Below are 24,360 nucleotides of genomic sequence, written 5' to 3' on the forward strand. Positions count from 1 at the left end.
CCCTCCTCCACCCCTCCCCCCTCGACTCCCTCTCCCCTCCCCCCACGTCTCTTTGCAGGTAAAAGTCGCCCCCTCCCCCCTCCCCTTTTTCCCCCCGCCCCCCTTTTCTCTCTTTTTTTAACCTTTTTTTGGACAGAATAAAGAAGGAAAAAGGACAAAAGTCGGGGTTGGAGTGATGGGTGGGGGTGGGGGCGGGGTGGGGGAGGGGAATTTGTACCCACAGAGCTCTACAAATATATTTATATAAAAAAATCACAGCTGGTCTGCGCCCCTCCCCCGCCTTTCGCCCTTTTTTAATCTTTTTCCTCTTTTTTTACACAAAAATATTCGCGGGGGGGGGGGGGAGGGGAGGGGGGGAGGGACGGGGTGGGCGGGGCTCGAGGCGGCCCCGCCCCCCGCGCTCTGATTGGACGAACGGCGCGTGATTGGCATGCGGGGAGAGGTGGGGGCGGGGCCTGGCGCTCACAGACCACGCCCCCCTTGGCTTGGCCACGCCCCCTTTGGCAGCTTCCACCTCAGTGCAATGAAATCGGCTCCGCCCCCCGCGGCTTTGGCCACGCCCCCTTTGGCAGCGGCTCCGCCCATTCCTTCCGGCCACGCCCCCGGCGCGTTTGGCTCCGCCCCCGCGGGGCGGGGGATTTTGGGGCGGATTTTGGGTGGATTTGGGCGGATTTTGGGGCGGATTTTGGCGGATTTGGGGTCACTTGGAGAGTTTGCTGATGACCCTGATGAGCGCCGCGTTCTCGTCCTTGAGCCGCTGGTTGTCGGCCCGAAGGTCCGACAGGGCCTGGGGAGCGGCCGGGGGTCAGAAACCGACCCCCAAAATCCCCCAAAATCCACCCAAAACCCCCCTGGGAATGGGGAATGGGGGAATTGGGGGGCTCGGGGGTCCCCCAGGGGTCCCCCAGGTCACCTTCAGCTCCTCCTCCAGCTCAGCCGCCTTCAGCTCCAGCGCCCGGCGCTCCTGGGACACAGCGGGAGCAGAGGGACGGGAAATGAGAGGGGAAATGGGAGGGGAAATGGGCAAATGTGAGGGGAAATGTGAGGGGAAAAGGGTGGGAAACGTGGGGAGAAAAGAGTGGGAAAAGTGAGGGGAATCGTGAGGGGAAAAGGGTGGGAAACGTGAGGGGAGCAAAGGGTGGAAAACGAGGGGAAAAGGGAGAGGAAAAGGGCGGGAAACACGAGGGGAAACGTGAGGGGAAATGTGAGGAGAAACGGGGAGAAAAAGGGCGGGAATCGTGAGGGGACAAAATGGCGGCCGGCGTGAGGGGAGAAAAGGGCGGGAAACGTGAGGGGAGAAAAGGGCGGGAAACGTGAGGGGAGAAAAGGGCGGGAAACGTGAGGGAAGAAAAGGGCGGGAAACGTGAGGGGAATCCTGAGGGGAATCGTGAGGGGAATCCTGAGGGGAATCCTGAGGGGAATCCTGAGGGGAATCCTGAGGGGAATCCTGAGGGGAATCGTGAGGGGAATCAGGGGAACCATGAGGGGAAACGTGAGGGGAAATGTGAGGGGAATGTGAGGGGAATGGAGCCGAGGGCCGAGGGGCAGAGTGAGGGGAATGTGAGGGGAATCGTGAGGGGAATTGTGGGGAATTCTGAGGGGAATCGTGAGGGGAATGTGAGGGGAATGGAGCCGAGGGCCGAGGGGCAGCGTGAGGCGTTTCGTGAGGGGAATCGTGAGGGGAATGTGAGGGGAAACGTGAGGGGAATCCTGAGGGGAATGTGAGGGGAATTGTTGGGAATCCTGAGGGGAATCGTGAGGGGAATGTGAGGGGAATGGAGCCGAGGGCCGAGGGGCAGCGTGAGGCGTTCCGTGTGGCGTTTTTGGGGTGACTCACGAATCTCTCCAGCTCCAGCCGTGCCGGCCGCTCGGCGCTGCGCTCCTGCCGCTGTGGGGAGGGAAAAGGCGGGAGATGCCGGGAGTTTGGGGGGGGGGGGGTCCCGGGACGGCCCCGGAGCCCGAGGACGGAGCAGCCACGGACCTGAGTGACCCTCTCCAGCTCCAGCCGGCTCTGGGTCAGCGCCAGCTCCGCCTCCTGCAGCTGCTCCCGGATCCGCTCGTTCTCCTCCCACAGCTCCTGGAACAGCTGGGGGGCCGCGGGGAATGTTCTGGAATGCCGGGGAAGGGGGGGGGGGGGACCCCGAAACGTGGCCCCGCCCCCCCGCCAGGCCCCGCCCCAGGCCCCGCCCCCGATCCAGGCCCTGCCCCCGATCCACGCCCCGCCCCCACCCCAGGCCCCGCCCCTGATCAGGTCCCACCCCTGCCCCAGGCCCCGCCCCCCAGCCCCACCCCCCGATCCAGGCCCCGCCACCTGCCCCACCCCCGATCCAGGCCCCGCCCCCCGCACCTGGCCCCGCCCCCAGCCCAGGCCACGCCCCCCCGAGCCTGGCCCTGCCCCCAGCCCCGCCCCCGATCCAGGCCCCGCCCCCCCTGAGCCTGGCCCTGCCCCCTGAGCCTGGCCCCGCCCCCAGCCCCAGGCCCCGCCCCCGATCCAGGCCCCGCCCCCAGCCCCAGGCCCCGCCCCCAGCCCCGCCCGTTACCTGCTGGTAATCGAAGGGCGGGGCTGGGGGGGGGCGGAGCCCGTTGGGGGGAGCGGGGGCGCGGCTGTGGGGGAGGGGAGGGGGTTGAGGGGGGGGGAGGGGGCTGCCACTGCAGACCCCCCCCCCCCCCCCTTTCCAAATCCCCCCAAATTCCCAAAATTTCCCAAAAATCCCCAAAATCCCCCCCGGAATTTTTACCTGGGGTGGGGGAGGGGCGTCCTCGGGCCCGTCGCTCTCTGAGCCCTGGGTGGGGGAGGGGCGCAGAGGTTGGGGGGGGTTTCAGTGGGGGGGGAGGGGGGTCCCTTCCCCTCCCCCACCCCCCCCCTCCCCCACCCCCTCACCTGGGACAGGCTCCGCCCCCCCCGGGGGCTGCGGCGGCTCCGGCCCTGAGGGACCCAAAGGGGGAATTTTGGGGGGGTGGGGGAGGGGTCGGGACCCCCTCGGGACCCCCCAAATTCCACGGGGGGGGGGGGGGGGAGGGGGGAGGGGAAGGGTGGGGGAGGGGGGGGTCACTCACCTTTGGTCACCTGCGCGGGGGGGGGCGGGGGGGGCGGGGAGCCGCGGGGGGTCCTGGGGTGGGGGAGGGGGGGGGTGAGAGAAGGGGGAGACCCCAAAAACCCCCCCGGACCCCCCCGAATCCCCCAAAGACCCCGCCCCAAACCCCCAAAATCCCCCGGAATCTTCCCAAAACCTCCCCCAAATCTCCTGGGACCCCCTAAAAACCCCAAAATTTCCCCCAGGACCCCCCAAATCCCCCCAAATCCTCCCCAAATCCCCCCAGGGACCCCCCAAATTCCCCCAGGACCCCCCAAATCCTCCCCAAATCCTCCCCAAATCCCCCCAAGACCCCCCAAATCTGACCCAAATCCCCCCAAATCCTCCCCAAATCCCCCCAGGACCCCCCAAATCCCCCCCAGGAACCCCCAAATACACCCAAATCCTCCCCAAATCCCCCCAAGACCCCCCAAATCTCCCCAAAATTCCCCCAAATCCCCCCAGGACCCCCAAATCCCCCCCAAAATCCCCAAATCCATCTCAAATCCCCCCAAATTTCCCCCCTGGGGGAACTCACGGCCGGGTCCCGCCTCCCCTCGTCCCTGATTGGCTGCTCCTGGCCACGCCCCTCGGCGGCTCGGCCAATCCCCTGCTCCGCTGCCCTCAGCTCCGTCAGGGGTCACGCCCTGGCGGGGCCGGGGTCACACGGGGGTCAAATGGGTCACTGAGGGGTCACTGAGGGGTCACTGAGGGTCACTGGGGTCACTCAGGGGTCAGGGGTCACTCGGGTCATCAGGGGGTCACTCAGGGGTCACTCAAGGGTCACTCAGGGGTCATTTGGGTCACTCAGGGGTCACTCAGGGGTCACTCAGGGGTCACCTGGGGGTCACTCAGTGGGGTCATTTTGGGCTCACGGGGTTACTCGAGGTCATTCAGCGGAACTCGTGCTCGGGGTCACTCGAGGTCACTGCAGGGGTCACTCGAAGGTCATTCAAGGTCACTTAGAGGTCACTTGAAGGTCATTCGGGGGTCATGGGGTCACTCAAGGTTGTTCAATAAAAATTCTGAATTTTTTGGGTCACTCGAGGTCGCCCCAGGGGTCACTTGAAGGTAACTTCAAGGTCATTTGGGGTCACTTCAAGGTCATTTGGGGTCACTTGAAGGTCATTCAAGGTCATTTGGAGGTCACGGGGTCACTCGAGGTCATTCGGTAAAATTTTCGAATTTTTGGGGTCACTCGAGGTCGCCCCAGGGGTCACCTGAAGGTCATTCAAGGTCACTTCAAGGTCATTCGGGGTCATTTGGAGGTCAAAGGGTTACTTGAGGTCACTCGGGGTCCTGGGGGGGTTTAGGGGGAGATTTGGGGAGTTTGGGGGATTTGGGGGGTTTGGGGGGACCTGGGAGGATTTTGGGGGATTTTGGGTGGATGTCAAGTGATTTCAGGTTTATTTTGGGTACTTTGGGGTATTTTGGGGTATTTCGGCTGATTTCAGGCGATTTCAGGCGACTTTGGGTGATTTCGGGGTATTCCGGATTATTTCAGGTGATTTCAGGTGTATTTTGGGTGATTTTGGGGTGTTTTGGGTGATTTCAGGTGATTTCAGGTGATTTCGGGTGATTTCGGGTGATTTCGGGGTATTCCGGATTATTTCAGGTGATTTCAGGTGTATTTTGGGTGATTTCGGGGGGTGTTTCGGGTGATTTTTGGGTGATTTCAGTGTATTTTGGGTGATTTCAGGGTATTTCAGGTGTATTTTGGGGTGTTTCGGGTGATTTCTGGGTGATTTCAGGTGTATTTTGGGTGATTTCAGGTGTATTTGGTCCCTCACCTGCGTGGCTCTGGGTGTATTTTGGGTGATTTTGGTGTATTTTGGGTGAATTCGGGGTGATTTCAGGTGTATTTTGGGGTGTTTTGGGTGTATTTTGGGTGATTTCAGGTGTATTTGGTCCCTCACCTGCGTGGCTCTGGCTGTATTTGGGTGGTTCAGGGTTTATTTTGGGTGACTTCAGGTGATTTTGGATTATTTTGGGTGATTTCAGGTGATTTTGGATTATTTTGGGTGATTTCAGGTGATTTCAGGTGATTTCAAGTGATTTTGGGTGATTTTTGGGGTATTTCAGGTGATTTTGGGTGATTTCAGGTGATTTCAGGTGTATTTTGGGGTATTTTGGGGTATTTTGGGTGATTTCAGGTGTATTTTGTCCCTCACCTGCGTGGCTCTGGGTGTATTTTGGGTGATTTTGGGGTATTTTGGGTGGATTTTAGGGTATTTCAGGGTATTTCAGGTGTATTTTGGGGTGATTTGGGGGTATTTGGGGTGATTTTGGGGTGATTTCAGGTGTGTTTTGGGTGTATTTCGGGTGTTTTTGGCTCCCTCACCTGCGTGGCTCTGGGTGTATTTCAGGTGTATTTGGGTGATTTCAGGTGATTTCAGGTGTATTTTGGGGTGTTTTGGGGTGGATTTTGGGGTGTTTCGGGGTGATTTCAGGTGTATTTTGGGTGATTTCAGGTGTATTTTGGGGTGTTTTGGGTGTATTTTGGGTGATTTCAGGTGTATTTTGTCCCTCACCTGCATGGCTCTGGCTGTATTTGGGTGGCTCTGGGTGTATTTCAGGTGATTTTGGGTGATTTCAGGGTATTTCAGGTGTATTTTGGGGTGTTTTGGGTGTATTTTGGGGTGTTTCGGGGTGATTTCAGGTGTATTTTGGGTGATTTCAGGTGATTTCAGGTGTATTTTGGGTGATTTCAGGTGTATTTTGGGTGTATTTCGGGTGTTTTTGGCTCCCTCACCTGCGTGGCTCTGGGTGTATTTCAGGTGATTTTGGGTGATTTCAGGGTATTTCAGGTGTATTTTGGGGTGATTTCAGGTGTATTTTGGGTGATTTCAGGTGATTTCAGGTGTATTTTGGGTGATTTCAGGTGATTTAAGTTGTATTTTGGGTGATTTCAGGTGTATTTTGGGTGTATTTCGGGTGTTTTTGGCTCCCTCACCTGCGTGGCTCTGGGTGTATTTCAGGTGATTTTGGGTGATTTCAGGGTATTTCAGGTGTATTTTGGGGTGTTTCAGGGTGATTTTGGGGTGTTTTGGGGTGATTTCAGGGTGTGTTTGGGTGTATTTCGGGTGTTTTTGGCTCCCTCACCTGCGTGGCTCTCCGTGCCTGGCGCATCAGGCGGCTCCGGGCCTTGCGCTGCGACTCCGACTCCTCATCCCGGGCTTTGGGGGGCTGGAACGGCCTGGGGGGGAAAAACCCCTGATTTGGGGGGGAAAATCCCGGATTTGGGGGGGAAAATCCCGGATTTGGGGGGAAAATCCCGGATTTGGGGGAAAATCCCAGATTTGGGGGGGAAAATCCTGGATTTGGGGGGAAATTCTGGGATTTGGGGGGAAATTCTGGATTTGGGGGGGAAATTCTGGGATTTCAGGGCCAAAATTGGGGATTTGAGGGGCTGGAATGGCCTGGGGGGCCAAAATCCCAGATTTGGGGGGAAAATTTGAGATTTGGGGGAGAAATTTCTGGGATTTGGGGGCCAAAATCCCGGATTTGGGAGAGAAATCCAAGATTTGGGGGGAAAATTCGGGATTTGGGGGCCAAAATTCGGGATTTGGGAGGGGAATCCAGGAGTTTTGGGCAGGATTTGGGGAAGGAAAGGAGATTTTGGGGAGATTTGAAGGATTTTGGGGATTTTTGGGGAGGTTTTGGGGTTTTGGGGGGGAATTTCGGGAGTTTTTGGGGAGGTTTTGGTGTTTTTGGGGAGGTTTTGGGGTTTTTGGGGGAATTTTGGGAGTTTTTGGGGAGGTTTTGGGGTTTTTGGGGGAATTTTGGGGTTTTTGGGGAGTTTTGGGGTGGGGGGAGGGGCCTCACCTGCGCAGCCGCTGCTCGGGGGGGTCCCGGGGGGGTCCGGGGGGGGCGGGGGGGGCTGTGGGGGGAGGGGCGGCAGCGTCAGCCCCCTCCCCCTTTCCAGCCCCTCCCCTTTTTAGCCCCTCCCCCTTCCAGCCCCTCCCCCTTCCAGCCCCTCCCCTTTCCAGCCCCTCCCCCCTTCCAGCCCCTCCCCCTTCAGGCCCCTCCCCCTCTCCCCTCCCCCCCCCCCGGTCTCACCTGGGGGGTCTCCAGGGTGGGGGAGGGGCGGCCGGGAGGCTCCGGGTCCTGCTGGGGTGGGGGAGGGGCGTTAAGGGGGGGAGGGGGCGTGTTTTGGCGGAAAAGGGGGCGCGGTTTTGGCGGGAAAAGGGGGCGTGGCCTCACCGTGGGCGGGGCCTGCAGGCGCGGGGAGGAAGAGGAGCGGCGCACGGGGGGCGGGGCCTGGGCGGGGGGCGGGGGCCCGGGGGTGGCCTGGCCACGCCCCCCAGGGATCCGACCTGCAGAGCCCCGGGGGGGGGCTGGGGGGTCGGTGGGGGCGGGGCCGGGCCCAGGCCCCGCCCCTTTGCCCGGCTCGGGGTGGAGGGGGAGGGGCCTTACCGGCAGAGGGGGGGAGGGGCCGTTGGGGGGCGGAGCCTCGGGGGGGTCTGAGGGGGGGGGAGGGGAGAGGTCAGAGCCCCTCCCCCCCCCAAATCCCTGGGATTTACCCCAAAATCCCCATTTTACCCCAAAATCCCCCAAAATCCCCATTTTTACCAAAATCCACCAAAATCCCATTTTTACCCCAAAATCCACCAAAATCCCCATTTTTTACCCCAAAATCCCATTTTACCCCAAATCCCCCAAAATCCCATTTTTTACCCCAAAATCCCATTTTTACCCAAAATCCCCCAAAATCCCCATTTTTACCCCAAAATCCACCAAAATCCCCATTTTTTACCCCCAAATCCCCATTTTTACCCCAAAATCCCCCCAAAATCCCCATTTTTTACCCCAAAATCCCCCAAAATCCCCATTTTTACCCCCAAATCCCCCAAACTCCCCATTTTTTACCCCAAAATCCCCCAAAATCCCCATTTTTTACCCCAAAATCCCCCAAACTCCCATTTTTACCCCAAAATCCCCAAACTCCCCATTTTTTACCCCAAAATCCCCCAAAATCCCCATTTTTACCCCAAATCCCCATTTTTTACCCCAAAATCCCCCAAAATCCCCATTTTTTACCCCAAAATCCCCATTTTTTACCCCAAAATCCCCCAAAATCCCCATTTTTTACCCCAAACTCCCATTTTTACCCAAAAATCCCCCAAAATCCCCATTTTTACCCCAAAATCCCCCAAAATTCCCATTTTTCCCCAAAATCCCGATTTTTCCCCCAAAATTCTCCATTTTCCCCCCAAAAATCACCGATTTTTTCCCCAAAATCCCCATTTCCCCCCCAAATTCCCATTTTTGATCCCCAAAATCCCCATTTTTTTCCCCCAAATTCTCCATTTTCCCCCCAAAATTCCCGTTTTCCCAATAATTCCCATTTTTCCCCAAAAACTCCCCGTTTTTTTTTTCCCAAATTCCTTTCGTTTTTCCCCCCAAATCCCCGTTTTTCCCCCCAAATCCCCGTTTTTTCCCAAATTCCCGTTTTTTCCCCCCAATTCTCACCCCCCGGGGGGGGCTCCCCGTCGCTGCCCCCCCCCCTCGTCGCTCTCGGCTTCCCCTCCCCCACCCGGGGGGAGGAGGGGTAAGGGGAGGGGGGCAGCGCCCCCTCCCCCACCCTGTCCCGGGCCTGCAGCGAGAGCTTCTCCCGGGAGCTGCGGCGGCACACCGAGCTCCTGGGGGGAGAAAAACCAGATTTGGGGTAAAAAAACAGGATTTTGGGAAAAAACGGGAAAAAATGACAAAAAACGGTGAAAAAACGGCAAAAAACGGGTAAAAATGGGGGTAAAAACGGGGATTTTAGGGGTCCCAGCTTCTCCCGGGAGCTGCGGCGGCACACCGAGCTCCTGGGGAAAAACAACGGGAATTTGGGGTGAAAAACCGGATTTTGGGAAAAACCCGAAATTCGGTGGAAAAAACGGCGAAAAAAACGGCAAAAAAACGGGGTAAAAAATGGGTAAAAATGGGGATTTTAGGGGTCCCAGCTTCTCCCGGGAGCTGCGGCGGCACACCGAGCTCCTGCCAAAAAATAACCAGATTTGGGGTAAAAAACAGGGATTTTGGGAAAAAACCTGAAATTCAGGGAAAAAACGGTGAAAAAATGACAAAAAACGGGGGTAAAAATGGGGTAAAAACGGGGATTTTAGGGGTCCCAGCTTCTCCCGGGAGCTGCGGCGGCACACCGAGCTCCTGGGGAAAAACAACGGGAATTTGGGGTGAAAAAAACGGGATTTTGGGAAAAAACCTGAAATTCGGGGGAAAAAAATGACAAAAAACGGGGGAAAAACGGGGTAAAAACGGGGTAAAAACGGGGATTTTAGGGGTCCCAGCTTCTCCCGGGAGCTGCGGCGGCACACCGAGCTCCTGCCAAAAAAATAACCGGATTTGGGGTGAAAAACTAGGATTTTGGGAAAAAACCCGAAATTCGGGGAAAAAACAGCGAAAAAACGGCGAAAAAAGGGGTAAAAATGGTGGTAAAAAACGGGGATTTCTGGGGTCCCAGCTTCTCCCGGGAGCTGCGGCGGCACACCGAGCTCCTGGGGGAGAAAAACCAGATTTGGGGTGAAAAACTGGGATTTTGGGAAAAAACCCGAAATTCGGGGAAAAAACGGTGAAAAAATGACAAAAAACGGGGTAAAAACGGGGTAAAAACGGGGATTTTAGGGGTCCCAGCTTCTCCCGGGAGCTGCGGCGGCACACCGAGCTCCTGCCAGGAAAATAACCGGATTTGGGGTGAAAAAACGGGATTTTGGGAAAAAACGGGAAAAAAAATGGGAAAAAAACGGGGAAAAAACGGCAAAAAACGGGGGTAAAAATGGGGAAAAATGGGGTAAAAATGGGGATTTTAGGGGTCCCAGCTTCTCCCGGGAGCTGCGGTGGCACACCGAGCTCCTGCCAAAAAAATAACCGGATTTGGGGTAAAAAAACGGGATTTTGGGAAAAAAACGGGGAAAAAACGGGAAAAAACGGTGAAAAAAACGGGGTAAAAATGGGGTAAAAATGGGGATTTTTGGGGTTGCTGCTTCTCCTGGGAAATGCCGCGGCACACCGAGCTTCTAAAGGGAAAAAAACCCGGATTTGGGGAAAAAATGGGAAAAAACGGGAAATTCGGGAGAAAAATGGAAATTTGGGGAGAAAAATGGGAAATTTGGGGAGAAAAATGGGAAATTTGGGGAGAAAACGGGGAAAAACGGGAATTTGGGGGGGGAAAATGGGAATTTTAGGGGGAAAAACGGGAAATTCAAGGAGAAAACGGGGGAAAAATGGGAAATAATGGGAAATTTGGGGAGAAAATCGGGAAATAAAGTGGGAATTTGGGAAAAAACGGACGGGAAAATGGAAATTCACAGAGAAAACGGGGGAAAAACATGAAAATGGGAAATTTGGGGGAAAAATGGGAATTTTGGGGATTTTGGGGGATTTGGGAGGATTTTGGGGGAATTTGGGGATTTTGGGGGATTTGGGGAGGATTTTGGGGGGATTTTGGGGATTTTGGGGGGGATTTTGGGGGATTTTGGGAGGATTTTGGGGGGATTTTGGGGGGGATTTTGGGGGGGATTTTGGGAAGATTTTGGGGGAATTTTGGGGATTTTGGGGATTTTGGGGGATTTGGGGTAGATTTTGGGGGATTTTGGGGGGATTTTGGGGATTTTGGGGATTTTGGGGGATTTTGGGGGAATTTTGGGGAAGATTTTGGGGGAATTTTGGGGATTTTGGGGAGGATTTTGGGGGAATTTTGGGGATTTTGGGGAGGATTTTGGGGGAATTTTGGGGATTTTGGGGAGATTTTGGGGGGATTTTGGGGGGATTTTGGGGGGGATTTTGGGGGGGATTTTGGGGATTTGAGGGGGATTTTGGGGAATTTTGGGATTTTGGGGATTTTGGGGGATTTTGGGGAGATTTTGGGGGAATTTGGGGGGGATTTTGGGGGGATTTTGGGGAGGATTTCGGGGAATTTGGGGATTTGGGGGATTTTGGGGAGATTTGGGGGGAATTTTGGGGGTTTTGGGGAGGATTTTGGGGGAATTTGGGGGGAATTTTGGGGATTTTGGGGAGATTTTGGGGGAATTTTGGGGATTTTGGGGGATTTTGGGGAGGATTTTGGGGGAATTTTGGGGATTTTGGGGAGATTTGGGGATTTTGGGGAGGATTTTGGGGAATTTGGGGGAATTTGGGGGATTTTGGGGATTTTGGGGGATTTTGGGAGGATTTTGGGGAATTTTGGGGATTTTGGGGGAATTTTGGGGAATTTGGGGGAATTTTGGGGATTTTGGGGTCTCACCGTCGGTGCCTGCCCCCCCCCACGGCCGGGGGGGCTCCGGAAGGTTCCGGTGCCGGGGGTGGGGGAGGGGCCCCCGGGTCCTTCTGGCTGCGGAGCTGGGGGTGGGGGAGGGGCGGTCAGGACCCCCCCGGAGCCGATTCGGGGACCCCCAAAATGGGGGGGGGGGGGTCCTGGGGGGGGGAAATTGGGGATTTTGGGGGAATTTGGGGGAATTTGGGGGAATTTGGGGATTTTGGGGGAAATTGGGGATTTTGGGGGAATTTGGGGATTTTGGGGGGAAATTGGGGATTTTGGGGGAATTTGGGGGAATTTGGGGGAATTTGGGGTTTTTGGGGGGAAATTGGGGATTTTGGGGGAATTTGGGGAATTTGGGATTTTTTGGGGGGAAATTGGGGATTTTGGGGGGATTCAGGGATTTTTGAGTTGGATTTTGGGGGTTTTGGGGAAGGTTTTGTGTATTTTTGGGTGAGATTTTGTGGATTTTGGGGAGGTTTTTTGTGGATTGTTTTTTGGGTGTATTTTAGCAGATTTTGTGTGGATTTTGGGTGTGATTTAGCGGATTTTGGGTGCATTTTGGGGAGGATTTTGTGGATTGTTTTTTGGGTGTGATTTAGCAGATTTTGGGTGTATTTTGGGTGTGATTTTGTGTATTTTGGGTGGGATTTTGTGGATTTTGGGCGTATTTTTGGGAGGATTTTGTGGATTGTTTTTTGGGTGTGATTTAGCAGATTTTGGTTGTTTTTTAGGTGTGATTTTGTGTATTTTGGGGAGGTTTTTGGGGTGGATTTTGGGTGTTTTTTGGGTGGGATTTTGTGTATTTTTGGGAGGATTTTGTGGATTGATTTTTGGGTGAGATTTAGCAGATTTTGGGTGTTTTTTGGGTGTGACTTTGTGTATTTTGGGGAGGTTTTTGGGGTGGATTTTGGGTGTTTTTTGGGTGGGATTTTGTGTATTTTGGGTGTATTTTTGGGAGGTTTTTGTGGATTGATTTTTGGGTGGGATTTAGCAGATTTTGGGTGTATTTTGGGTGGGATTTTGTGTATTTTGGGGAGGTTTTTGGGGTGGATTTTGGGTGTATTTTGGGTGGGATTTTGTGTATTTTGGGGAGGTTTCTGGGGGTCTCACGTGGTGCTGGCGCCGCTGCAGCTCCTCCAGCAGGGGCAGGGTCTCCTCGTCCGCCAGGTCACAGGGACGCTGCCCCTGGGGGGACCCCGAAATGTCCCCAAATCCTTCCCAAAACACCCAAAAACACCCCAAAATCCTTCCCAAAACACCCAAAAACACCCCAAAACACCCCAAAATCCTTCCCAAAACACCCCAAAACACCCCAAAACACCCCAAAATACCCCAAAATGTCCCAAAATCCCTCCCAAAACACCCAAAACCACCCCAAAATACCCCAAAATCCTTCCCAAAACACCCCAAAACACCCCAAAATGCCCCAAAATACCCCAAAATCCACCCAGATCTTTCCCAAAACACCCCAAAATCCTTCCCCAAATACCCCAAAATACCCCGAAATGTCCCAAAATCCTTCCCAAAACAGCCCAAAACACCCCAAAATACCCTAAAACACCCCAAAATGTCCCAAAATCCTTCCCAAAACACCCCAAAACACCCCAAAATACCCCAAAATCCTTCCCAAAACACCCAAAATCCTTCCCCAAATACCCCAAAATACCCCAAAATGTCCCCAAATCCTTCCCAAAACACCTCAAAACACCCCAAAACACCCCAAAATCCTTCCCAAAAACCCAAAATGTCCCAAAATGTCCCAAAATCCTTCCCAAAACACCCCAAAATCCACAAAGATCCTTCCCAAAAACCCAAAAAATACCCAAAAATGTCCCAAAATCCTTCCCAAAACACCCCAAAACACCCAAAACACCCAAAATACCCCAAAATCCTTTCCAAAAACCCAAAATATCCCAAAACGTCCCAAAATCCTTCCCAAAACACCCCAATATCCTTCCCAAAAACCCAAAATATCCCAAAATGTCCCAAAATCCTTCCCAAAACAGCCCAAAATACCCCAAAATCCTTCCCAAATACCCCAAAATGTCCCCAAATCCTTCCCAAAATACCCCAAAATCCACAAAGATCCTTCCCAAAAACCCAAAAAATACCCAAAAATGTCCCAAAATGCCCCCAAATCCCCACAAACTCCCCCAAACCCCCCAGATTTTGGGGTACCACGTTGTTCTGGGGGCTCATGTCGCACAGGTGACCCCTGAAACCCCCTCAAACCCCCCAAATTTCAGGTACCACGTTATTCTGGGGGCTCATGTCGCACAGGTGACCCCTGAAACCCCCTGAAATCCCCCAAAATCCCCCCAAATTTCCAATACCACATTATTCTGGGGGCTCATGTCACACAGGTGACCCCAAGGACCCCCCAAACCCCCCCAAAATCTCCCCAAATTTCAGGTACCACGTTGTTCTGGGGGCTCATGTCGCACAGGTGACCCTGAAACCCCCCAAAATCTCCCCAAATTTCAGGTACCACGTTGTTCTGGGGGCTCATGTCGCACAGGTGACCCCAAGGACCCCCCAAACACCCCAAGGACCCCCCAAATTTCAGGTACCACGTTATTTTGGGGGCTCATGTCGCACAGGTGACCCCCAAACCCCCCCAAACCCCCCAAATTTCAGGTACCACATTATTTTGGGGGCTCATGTCACACAGGTGACCCCCGAAACCCCCCAAAATCCCCTAAAATCTCCCCAAATTTCCAATACCACGTTGTTTTGGGGGCTCATGTCGCACAGGTGACCCCTGAAACCCCCTGAAATCCCCCAAAATCCCCCAAAATCTCCCCAAATTTCCAATACCACGTTATTTTGGGGGCTCATGTCGCACAGGTGACCCCAAGGACCCCCCAAACACCCCAAAATCCCCCCAAATTTCAGGTACCACGTTGTTCTGGGGGCTCATGTTGCACAGGTGACCCTGAAACCCCCTGAAATCCCCCAAAATCCCCCAAAATCCCCCCAAATTTGGGGTACCACGTTGTTTTGGGGGCTCATGTCGCACAGGTGACCCCCAAACCCCCCAAATTTCCAATACCACGTTATTTTGGGGGCTCATGTCACACAGGTGACCCTGAAACCCCCCAAAATCCCCCAAAATTTCAGGTACCACGTTATTCTGGGGGCTCATGTCGCACAGGTGACCCCAAGGACCCCCCAAACCCCCCAAAATCCCCCCAAATTCCAGGTACCACGTTATTTTGGGGGCTCATGTCACACAGGTGACCCCTGAAACACCCCAAAATCCCCCCCAAACCCCCAAATTTGGGGTACCACGTTATTCTGGGGGCTCATGTCACATAGGTGACCCCAAGGACCCCTCAAACCCCCTGAAATCCCCCCAAATTTGGGGTACCACGTTATTTTGGGGGCTCATGTCACACAGGTGACCCCTGAAACCCCCCGAAATTCCCCAAAATCCCCCCAAATTTCCAATACCACATTATTTTGGGGGCTCATGTCGCACAGGTGACCCCTGAAACACCCCAAAATCTCCCCAAATTTCAGGTACCACGTTATTTTGGGGGCTCATGTCGCACAGGTGACCCCTGAAACCCCCCAAAATCTCCCCAAATTTCAGGTACCACGTTATTTTGGGGGCTCATGTCGCACAGGTGACCCCAAGGACCCCCCAAATTTCCAATACCACGTTGTTTTGGGGGCTCATGTCACACAGGTGACCCCAAGGACCCCCCGAAATCCCCTGAAATCCCCCCAAATTTCCAATACCACGTTATTTTGGGGGCTCATGTCGCACAGGTGACCCCAAGGACCCCCCAAATTTCAGGTACCACGTTATTTTGGGGGCTCATGTCGCACAGGTGCTCGCACAGCAGCCGACACGCCTCCTCCACGCCCCAGTGCGCGGCCGCGTGCAGCGGCGTCCACCCGTCCTTGTCCCGCACGTCGGGGTCGTAGCCCGCGGCCAGCAGCAGCCTGGGGGGCACAGGAACGCCCCCAAAATGGCACAAAAACGGACAAAAATGGCACAAAAACGGACAAAAATTACACAGAAACGGACAAAAATTACACAGAAATGGACAAAAAAAATTACACAAAATTACCCCAAAAATATCCCAAAAAATGGCACAAAACCAGCCCCAAAATGGCACAGGAACAGCCCCAAAATGGCACAAAAAGAGACAGAAAAATTACACAAAATTACCCCAAAAATATCCCCAAAAATCACACAAAAACAGCCCCAAAATGGCACAAAAACAGATAAAAAAATTACACAAAAACAGCCCCAAAATGGCACAAAAACAGCCCCAAAATGGCACAAAAACAGCCCCAAAATGGCACAAAAACAGCCCCAAAATCACACAAAAATGGACAAAAATTACACAGAAATGGACAAAAAAAATTACACAAAATTACCCCAAAAATAGCCCCAAAAATCACACAAAAACAGCCCCAAAATGGCACAGGAACACCCCCAAAATGGCACAGAAACAGATTAAAAAATTACACAAAAACACCCCCAAAATGGCACAAAAACACCCCCAAAATTACACAGAAATGGACAAAAAAAATTACACAAAATTACCCCAAAAATATCTCCAAAAATGGCACAAAAACAGCCCCAAAATGGCACAAAAACGGACAAAAATTACACAGAAACAGATAAAAAAAATACCCCAAATTACCCAAAAAATATCCCAAAAAGTCACACAAAAACAGCCCCAAAATGGCACAAAAACAGGCCCAAAATGGCACAAAACCAGCCCCAAAATGGCACAAAAAGAGACAGAAAAATTACACAAAATTACCCCAAAAATATCCCCAAAAGTCACACAAAAACAGCCCCAAAATGGCACAAAAACAGATAAAAATATTACACAAAAACTCCCCCAAAATGGCACAAAAACAGCCCCAAAATGGCACAGAAACACCCCAAAATGACACAAAAACACCCCAAAATTACACAGAAACAGATAAAAAAAATTACACAGAAACAGACAAAAAAAATACCCCAAATTACCCAAAAAATATCCCAAAAAGTCACACAAAAACAGACCAAAAAATACCCAGAAAAACACCCCCAAAATGTCACAAAAACACCCCAAAATGGCACAAAAACACCCCAAAAATGGCACAGAAACACCCCCAAAATTACACAGAAACAGATAAAAAAAATACCCCAAATTACCCAAAAAATATCCCAAAAAGTCACACAAAAACAGACAAAAAATACCCAGAAAAACAGCCCCAAAATGGCACAAAAACACCCCAAAATGGCACAAAAACAGCCCCAAAATTACACAAAAAGAGATAGAAAAATTACACAAAATTACCCCAAAAATATCCCCAAAAATTGCACAAAAACAGCCCCAAAATGGCACAAAAACGGACAAAAATTACACAGAAATGGACAAAAATTACACAGAAATGGACAACAAAAAATTACACAAAATTACCCCAAAAATATCCCCAAAAATCACACAAAAACAGCCCCAAAATGGCACAAAACCAGCCCCAAAATGGCACAAAAACGGACAAAAATTACACAGAAATGGACAAAAATTACACAGAAATGGACAACAAAAAATTACACAAAATTACCCCAAAAATATCCCCAAAAATCACACAAAAACAGACCAAAAACTACCCAGAAAAACACCCCAAAATGGGACAGGAACACCCCCAAATGGCACAGAAACAGACAAAAAAATTACACAAAAATACCCCAAAATGGCACAGGAACACCCCAAAATTACACAGAAATGGACAAAAAAAATTACACAAAATTACCCCAAAAATATCCCCAAAAATCACACAAAAACAGATAAAAAAAATACCCCAAATTACCCAAAAAATATCCCAAAAAGTCACACAAAAACAGCCCCAAAATGGCACAAAAACAGATAAAAAAATTACACAAAAACACCCCCAAAATGGCACAAAAACAGCCCCAAAATGGCACAAAAACGGACAAAAATTACACAGAAATGGACAAAAAAAATTACACAAAATTACCCCAAAAATAGCCCCAAAAATCACACAAAAACAGCCCCAAAATGGCACAAAACACCCCCAAAATGGCACAAAAACACCCCAAAAATGGCACAAAAACACCCCAAAAATGTCACAAAAACGGACAAAAATTACACAGGAACAGATAAAAAAAAATAACCCAAATTACCCAAAAAATATCCCCAAAAGTCACACAAAAACAGCCCCAAAATGACACAAAAATGGACAAAAATTACACAGAAATGGACAAAAAAAATTACACAAAATTACCCCAAAAAACATCCCCAAAAATCACACAAAAAAGACAAAAAAATCACAGGAAAATCACAAAAACAGCCCCAAAATGGCACAGAAACAGACAAAAAAAATACCCCAAATTACCCAAAAAATATCCCAAAAAGTCACACAAAAACAGACAAAAAAATCACACAAAAATCACAAAAACGTCCCCAAAATTACACAGAAACAGAGAAAAAAAAATTATCACAAAAACAGACAAAAAATTACACAAAAACAGACAAAAAAAATCCACAAAAATCACAAAAACAGCCCAAAAGAAATCCCTCAAAAATCCCACCCAAAAACCCACAAAAAACCCACAAAAAAAATCCCCAAAACCCCCCCAAAAAATCCCCAAAAGATCCCCAAAAATCCCACAAAAAATCTCACAAAAATCCCAGAAAAAATCCCAGAAAAAATCCTCAAAAATCCCCAAAAAAACCCCCAAAAATTCCCAAAAAATCCCAAAAAATCCCCAAAAAACCCCAAAAAATCCCCCAAAAAATCCTAAAAAAATCCCCCAAAAATTCCCAAAAAATTCCAAAAAATCCCCAAAAAATTCCCCAGAAATTCCAAAAAAATCCTCAAAAAATCCCACAAAAATTCCACAAAAAATTCCCAAAAAATTCCAAAAAATCCCCAAAAAATCCAAAAAAAATCCTCAAAAAATCCTCAAAAAATCCCCCAAAAATTCCGAAAAAATTTCAAAAAATCCCCAAAAAATCCCCCAAAAATTCCCAAAAAATCCTCAAAAAATCCCACAAAAATTTCCCAAAAAATCCCAAAAAATCCCACAAAAATTCACAAAAAATCCCAAAAAATCCTCAAAAAATCCCACAAAAATTCCCAAAAAAATTCTAAAAAATCCCCCCAAAATCCCCCAGAAATTCCAAAAAAATCCTCAAAAAATCCCACAAAAATTCCACAAAAAATTCCCAAAAAATCCAAAAAATCCCCAAAAAATCCCACCAAAAATCCTCAAAAAATCCCATAAAAATTCCAAAAAAATTCCAAAAAATCCCCCAAAATCGCCACCCCCCCCAGGTGTCCCCAGGTGTCCCCAGGTGTCCCCCTGACCTCATGACCTCGATGTAGCCCTTGGCCGCCGCCACGTGCAGGGCGCTGGCCCCGGTGGCCGGGTGGGGACAATCCCGGAGCTGCCCCGAGTCCAACCAGAGCCGCGTGTCCCGCAGCATCCGCTCCTCTTCGGCGCGCTTGGCTGCCGTGACATCCACACCTGGGGACAGGTGACACACCTGAGCACACCTGGGGACACCTGGATACACCCTGAGTACACCTGGATACACCTGGGGACACCCTGAGCACAACCAGAGCCGCGTGTCCCGCAGCATCCGCTCCTCTTCAGCACGCTTGGCAGCCGTGACATCCACACCTGGGGACAGGTGACACACCTGAGCACACCTGGGGACACCTGGGGACACCTGGGGACACCTGGGGACACCCTGAGCACAACCAGAGCCGCGTGTCCCTCAGCATCCGCTCCTCTTCAGCGCGCTTGGCTGCCGTGACGTCAACACCTGGGGACAGGTGACACACCTGAGCACACCTGAGTGTACCTGGGGACACCCTGAGTACACCTGGGGACACCCTGAGCACAACCAGAGCCGCGTGTCCCGCAGCATCCGCTCCTCTTCAGCGCGCTTGGCTGCGGTGACATCAACACCTGGGGACAGGTGACACACCTGAGCACACCTGGGGACACCTGGATACACCCTGAGTACACCTGGGGACACCCTGAGTACACCTGGGGACACCTGGGGACACCTGGGGACACCTGGATACACCCTGAGCACAGCCAGAGCCGCGTGTCCCGCAGCATCCGCTCCTCTTCGGCACGCTTGGCTGCGGTGACATCCACACCTGGGGACAGGTGACACACCTGAGCACACCTGAGCACACCTGAGCACACCTGGGGACACCTGGGGACACCTGGATACACCCTGAGTACACCTGGGGACACCTGGGGACACCCTGAGCACAGCCAGAGCTGCGTGTCCCGCAGCATCCGCTCCTCTTCGGCGCGCTTGGCTGCCGTGACATCAACACCTGGGGACAGGTACAGCACACCTGAGCACACCTGGGGACACCTGGGGACACCCTGAGCACAACCAGAGCCGCGTGTCCCGCAGCATCCGCTCCTCTTCGGCGCGCTTGGCAGCCGTGACATCCACACCTGGGGACAGGTGACACACCTGAGCACACCTGAGCACACCTGGGGACAGGTGACACACCTGAGCACACCTGGGGACACCCTGAGTACACCTGGGGACACCCTGAGCACAACCAGAGCCGCGTGTCCCGCAGCATCCGCTCCTCTTCGGCGCGCTTGGCTGCGGTGACGTCAACACCTGAGACAGGTACAGAACACCTGAGCACACCTGGGGACACCTGAGTACACCTGGGGACACCTGGGGACACCTGGGGACACCTGGGGACACCTGGGGACACCCTGAGCACAGCCAGAGCCGCGTGTCCCGCAGCATCCGCTCCTCTTCAGCACGCTTGGCTGCGGTGACATCAACACCTGGGGACAGGTGACACACCTGAGTGTACCTGGATACACCTGGGGACACCTGGATACACCCTGAGTACACCTGGGGACACCTGGGGACACCCTGAGCACAGCCAGAGCCGCGTGTCCCGCAGCATCCGCTCCTCTTCAGCGCGCTTGGCTGCGGTGACATCAACACCTGGGGACAGGTGACACACCTGAGCACACCTGGGCACACCTGGGGACACCTGGGAACACCTGGCAACACCCTGAGTGCAGCTGGATACACCCACAGTACACCTGGATACACCTGGATACACCTGGGGACACCCTGAGCACACCTGGATACACCTGGGGACACCTGAGCACACCTGGATACACCTGGATACACCTGAGCACACCTGGATACACCTGGGGACACCTGAGCACACCTGGATACACCTGGATACACCTGGGGACACTGTGAGCACAGCTGGATACACCCACAGTACACCTGGATACACCTGGATACACCTGGGGACACCGTGAGCACACCTGGACTCACCTGGACACACCTGGTGGGGCACCGAGTGTCCGGCCACACCCTCACAGGCCCCGCCCCCAGAGGCCCTGGCCCCGCCCACCCCTGCGCTGCAGCTCCGCCCCCCGAGGCTCCGCCCCCTGTAGCCCCGCCCCCTGCGCTGCAGCTCCGCCCCCTGAGGCCCCGCCCCCTGAGGCCCCGCCCCCTGAGGCCCCGCCCCCTTTAGCCCCGCCCACCCCTGCGCTGCAGCTCCGCCCCTCAGGCCCCACCCCTTTAGCCCCGCCCCCTTTAGCCCCGCCCCCAGGCCCCGCCCCCTTTAGCCCCGCCCACCCCTGCGCTGCAGCTCCGCCCTCAGCAGCTCCTCCAGGGCCTCGTCCTCGGCCACCTCCAGCGGCAGCTCCAGGTCACTGGTGACAGCGGCGGCATCGGCACCGTGATCCAGCAGGTACCTGGGGACAGGTGAGGGGTCAGGTGAGGGGTTTGGGGTGAATTCAGGGGGGTTTGGGGGGGTTTGGGGTGAATTCAGGGGGTTTGGGGGTCACTGGTGACAGCGGCGGCATCGGCACCGTGATCCAACAGGTACCTGGGGACAGGTGACAACAACAGGTGACAACAGGGAACAACAGGGGAGGGGTTTGGGGTGAATTCAGGGGGTTTGGGGTGAATTCAGGGGGTTTGGGGGTCACTGGTGACAGCGGCGGCATCGGCACCGTGATCCAGCAGGTACCTGGGACAGGTGAGGGGTCAGGTGAGGTCAGGGGAGAGCAGGGGAGGGGTTTGGGGTGAATTCAGGGGGTTTGGGGTGAGCCCTGGGGGGTTCTGGGTGAGCTCAGGTGAGTTTGGGGTGGTTTTGGGTTATTTTGGGGTTATTTTGGGGTTGTTCCAGGTGTTGTTTCAGGGCTGTTTCAAAGGTAATTTCTGGAGTAATTTCAGGGTAATTTCAGGGTAATTTCAGGAGTAATTTCAGGGTAATTTCAGGAGTAATTTCAGGAGTAATTTCAGGGTAATTTCAGGGGTAATTTCAGGGTAATTTCAGGGTAATTTCAGGGCTGTTTCAGGGTAATTTCAGGAGTAATTTAAGGGTAATTTCAGGGTAATTTCAGGGCTGTTTCAGGGTAATTTCAGGGCTACTTTAGGGTTGTTTCAGGGGTTATTTTAAGGTTGTTCCAGGGTTGTTTCAGGGCTGTTTCAGGGCTGTTTTGGGGCAGTTTGGGGGCAGTTTTGGGGCTCTCACTGGGCGATGTGCCGGCAGCCGCAGGCAGCAGCCACGTGCAGGGGGGTCCAGCCCTCGTTGTCGGCCTGGTTGACGTCGGCGCCGCTCTCCACCAGGAACTGCACGACCTCCATGTTCTCGTCGATGCAGGCCTGCGGCGGCACCGCGGCGGCTGGGGCGCCAATCCTGACCCGAAACGGGCCTGAAATGGCCCCAAAACTGCCCCAAAATGGGCACAAATCCTGACCCGAAACGGGCCTGAAACCACCCCAAAAACACCCCAAAAACCGACCTGAAACCGCCCCAAAAACACCCCAAAAACACCCCAAAACTACCCCAAAAACCGACCTGAAACCGCCCCAAAAAGGGCGCAAATCCTGACCCGAAACGGGCCCCAAAAACACCCCAAAACCACCCCAAAACCACCCCAAAGACGTCGGCGCCGCTCTCCACCAGGAACTGCACGACCTCCATGTTCTCATCGATGCAGGCCTGCGGCGGCACCGCGGCGGCTGGGGCACAAATCCTGACCCGAAACGGGCCCCAAAAACACCCCAAAACTACCCCAAAACCACCCCAAAACCGCCCCAAAAACACCCCAAAAACACCCCAAAACTGCCCCAAAATGGGCACAAATCCTGACCCGAAACGGGCCCCAAAAACACCCCAAAACTACCCCAAAACCACCCCAAAACCGCCCCAAAAACACCCCAAAAACACCCCAAAACTGCCCCAAAATGGGCACAAATCCTGACCCGAAACGGGCCCCAAAAACACCCCAAAACTACCCCAAAACCACCCCAAAACCGCCCCAAAAACACCCCAAAAACCACCCCAAAACTGCCCCAAAATGGGCACAAATCCTGACCGGAAACGGGCCCCAAAAACACCCCAAAACTACCCCAAAACCACCCCAAAACCGCCCCAAAAACACCCCAAAACTGCCCCAAAATGGGCACAAATCCTGACCCGAAACGGGCCCCAAAAACACCCCAAAACTGCTCCAAAAACCGACCTGAAACCGCCCCAAAACGGGCACAAAAACCGCCCCAAAAACACCCCAAAATGGGCACAAATCCTGACCCGAAATGGGCCCCAAAAACACCCCAAAACTGCTCCAAAAACCGCCCTAAAAACACCCCAAAACTGCCCCAAAAACACCCCAAAATGGGCACAAATCCTGACCCGAAACAAGCCCCAAAAACGCCCCAAAACCACCCCAAAAACACCCCAAAACAGGCGCAAATCCTGACCCGAAAAGGGCACGAAAAACACCCCAAAACTGCTCCAAAAACACCCCAAAAACCGACCTGAAACCGCCCCAAAACCACCCCAAAACTGCCCCAAAAACACCCCAAAATGGGCACAAATCCTGACCCGAAACGGCCCCAAATCGCCCCAAAACCTCCCCAGGGACCCCCAAAGCTCCCAGCCAGGCCCCGCCCCCTGCCAGCAGCGCTGTCACTCACACACAAACCCCGCCCCTTTTCACACTGACCACGCCCCTCTAGGCACCGCCCAGCCAATCAACAGAGGCGCTGACAGCGTTAGCCCCGCCCCTTTCCCCAGGCTCCTCCCACCTCCAACAGCTGCGGTCCCTTTAAATGTGACCACGCCCCTTCAGTAAGCCCCGCCCCTTTCCCCAGGCTCCTCCCACCTCCAACAGCTGCGGTCCCTTTAAATGTGACCACGCCCCTTCAGTAAGCCCCGCCCTTTTCCCCAGGCTCCTCCCACCTCCAACAGCCGCGGTCCCTTTAAATCTGACCACGCCCCTTTCTCCAAGCCCCGCCCCTTTCTCCAAGCCCCGCCCCTTTCCCCAGGCTCCTCCCACCTCCAACAGCTGCGGTCCCTTTAAATATGACCACGCCCCTTTCTCCAAGCCACGCCCCTTTCCCCTAAGCCCCGCCCCCTTTCTCTAAGCCCCGCCCACCTGGTGGAGCGCGCCGATCCCATCCGCGTTGGCCCCGCCCCCTTTTCCCCAAGCCCCGCCCCTTTCCCCTAAGCCCCGCCCCTTTCTCTAAGCCCCGCCCACCTGGTGGAGCGCGTTGATCCCGCCCGCGTTGGCCCCGCCCCTTTTCCCCAAGCCCCGCCCCCTTTCCCCCAAGCCCCGCCCACCTGGTGGAGCGCGCTGATCCCGCCCGCGTTGGCCCCGCCCCAAGCCCCGCCCCCTTTCCCTAAGCCCCGCCCACCTGGTGGAGCGCGCTGATCCCGTCCGCGTTGGCCCCGCCCAGCAGCGCGCGCCCGCCGCCCTCAGGCGCCATCACCATGGCGCGCGCCTCGGCCAGCTCTGCGCCTGCGCACACGGCGCGGAACTCGGCCTGCCGCTCGAAGCGGACCCGGGCCGGGCCCGGCCGCTCCTCCCGCGGGGCCGGAGCCGCCGCCGCCGCCTCCTCCCAGCGCCGCAGCTGCTCCCGCCGCCGCTCCCGGGCCGCCGCCGCCGCCGCCGCCGCCGCCATCGCGGGGCCGCCGCTCCGGGGCCGCTCCGGGGCCGCCGCCGCCGCCGCCGCCGCA

At 53.9% G+C, this 24,360-nt stretch overlaps 1 protein-coding gene across 1 annotated transcript; it reads right to left on the reverse strand.

Moving 5' to 3' along the window:
- Positions 1-347: 347 nt before the first annotated feature.
- On the reverse strand, positions 348-24,343 carry PPP1R12C (protein phosphatase 1 regulatory subunit 12C). Its single transcript, XM_058859559.1, is given in 23 exon segments — positions 348-787; positions 914-964; positions 1,838-1,888; positions 1,982-2,086; positions 2,541-2,649; positions 2,739-2,783; positions 2,882-2,926; positions 3,058-3,110; positions 3,613-3,711; positions 3,713-3,721; positions 6,177-6,270; positions 6,900-6,937; positions 7,278-7,334; positions 7,491-7,537; positions 8,547-8,716; positions 9,571-9,747; positions 11,323-11,417; positions 12,448-12,522; positions 15,144-15,288; positions 18,682-18,841; positions 20,967-21,085; positions 21,871-22,001; positions 24,039-24,343. Coding segments are annotated over 23 exon segments (2,229 nt in total). The 5' UTR covers positions 24,306-24,343; the 3' UTR covers positions 348-700.
- Positions 24,344-24,360: the final 17 nt, after the last annotated feature.

The sequence above is a fragment of the Poecile atricapillus genome, chromosome 30 (assembly GCF_030490865.1).
Source record: "Poecile atricapillus isolate bPoeAtr1 chromosome 30, bPoeAtr1.hap1, whole genome shotgun sequence".
Classification (NCBI taxonomy): domain Eukaryota; kingdom Metazoa; phylum Chordata; class Aves; order Passeriformes; family Paridae; genus Poecile; species Poecile atricapillus.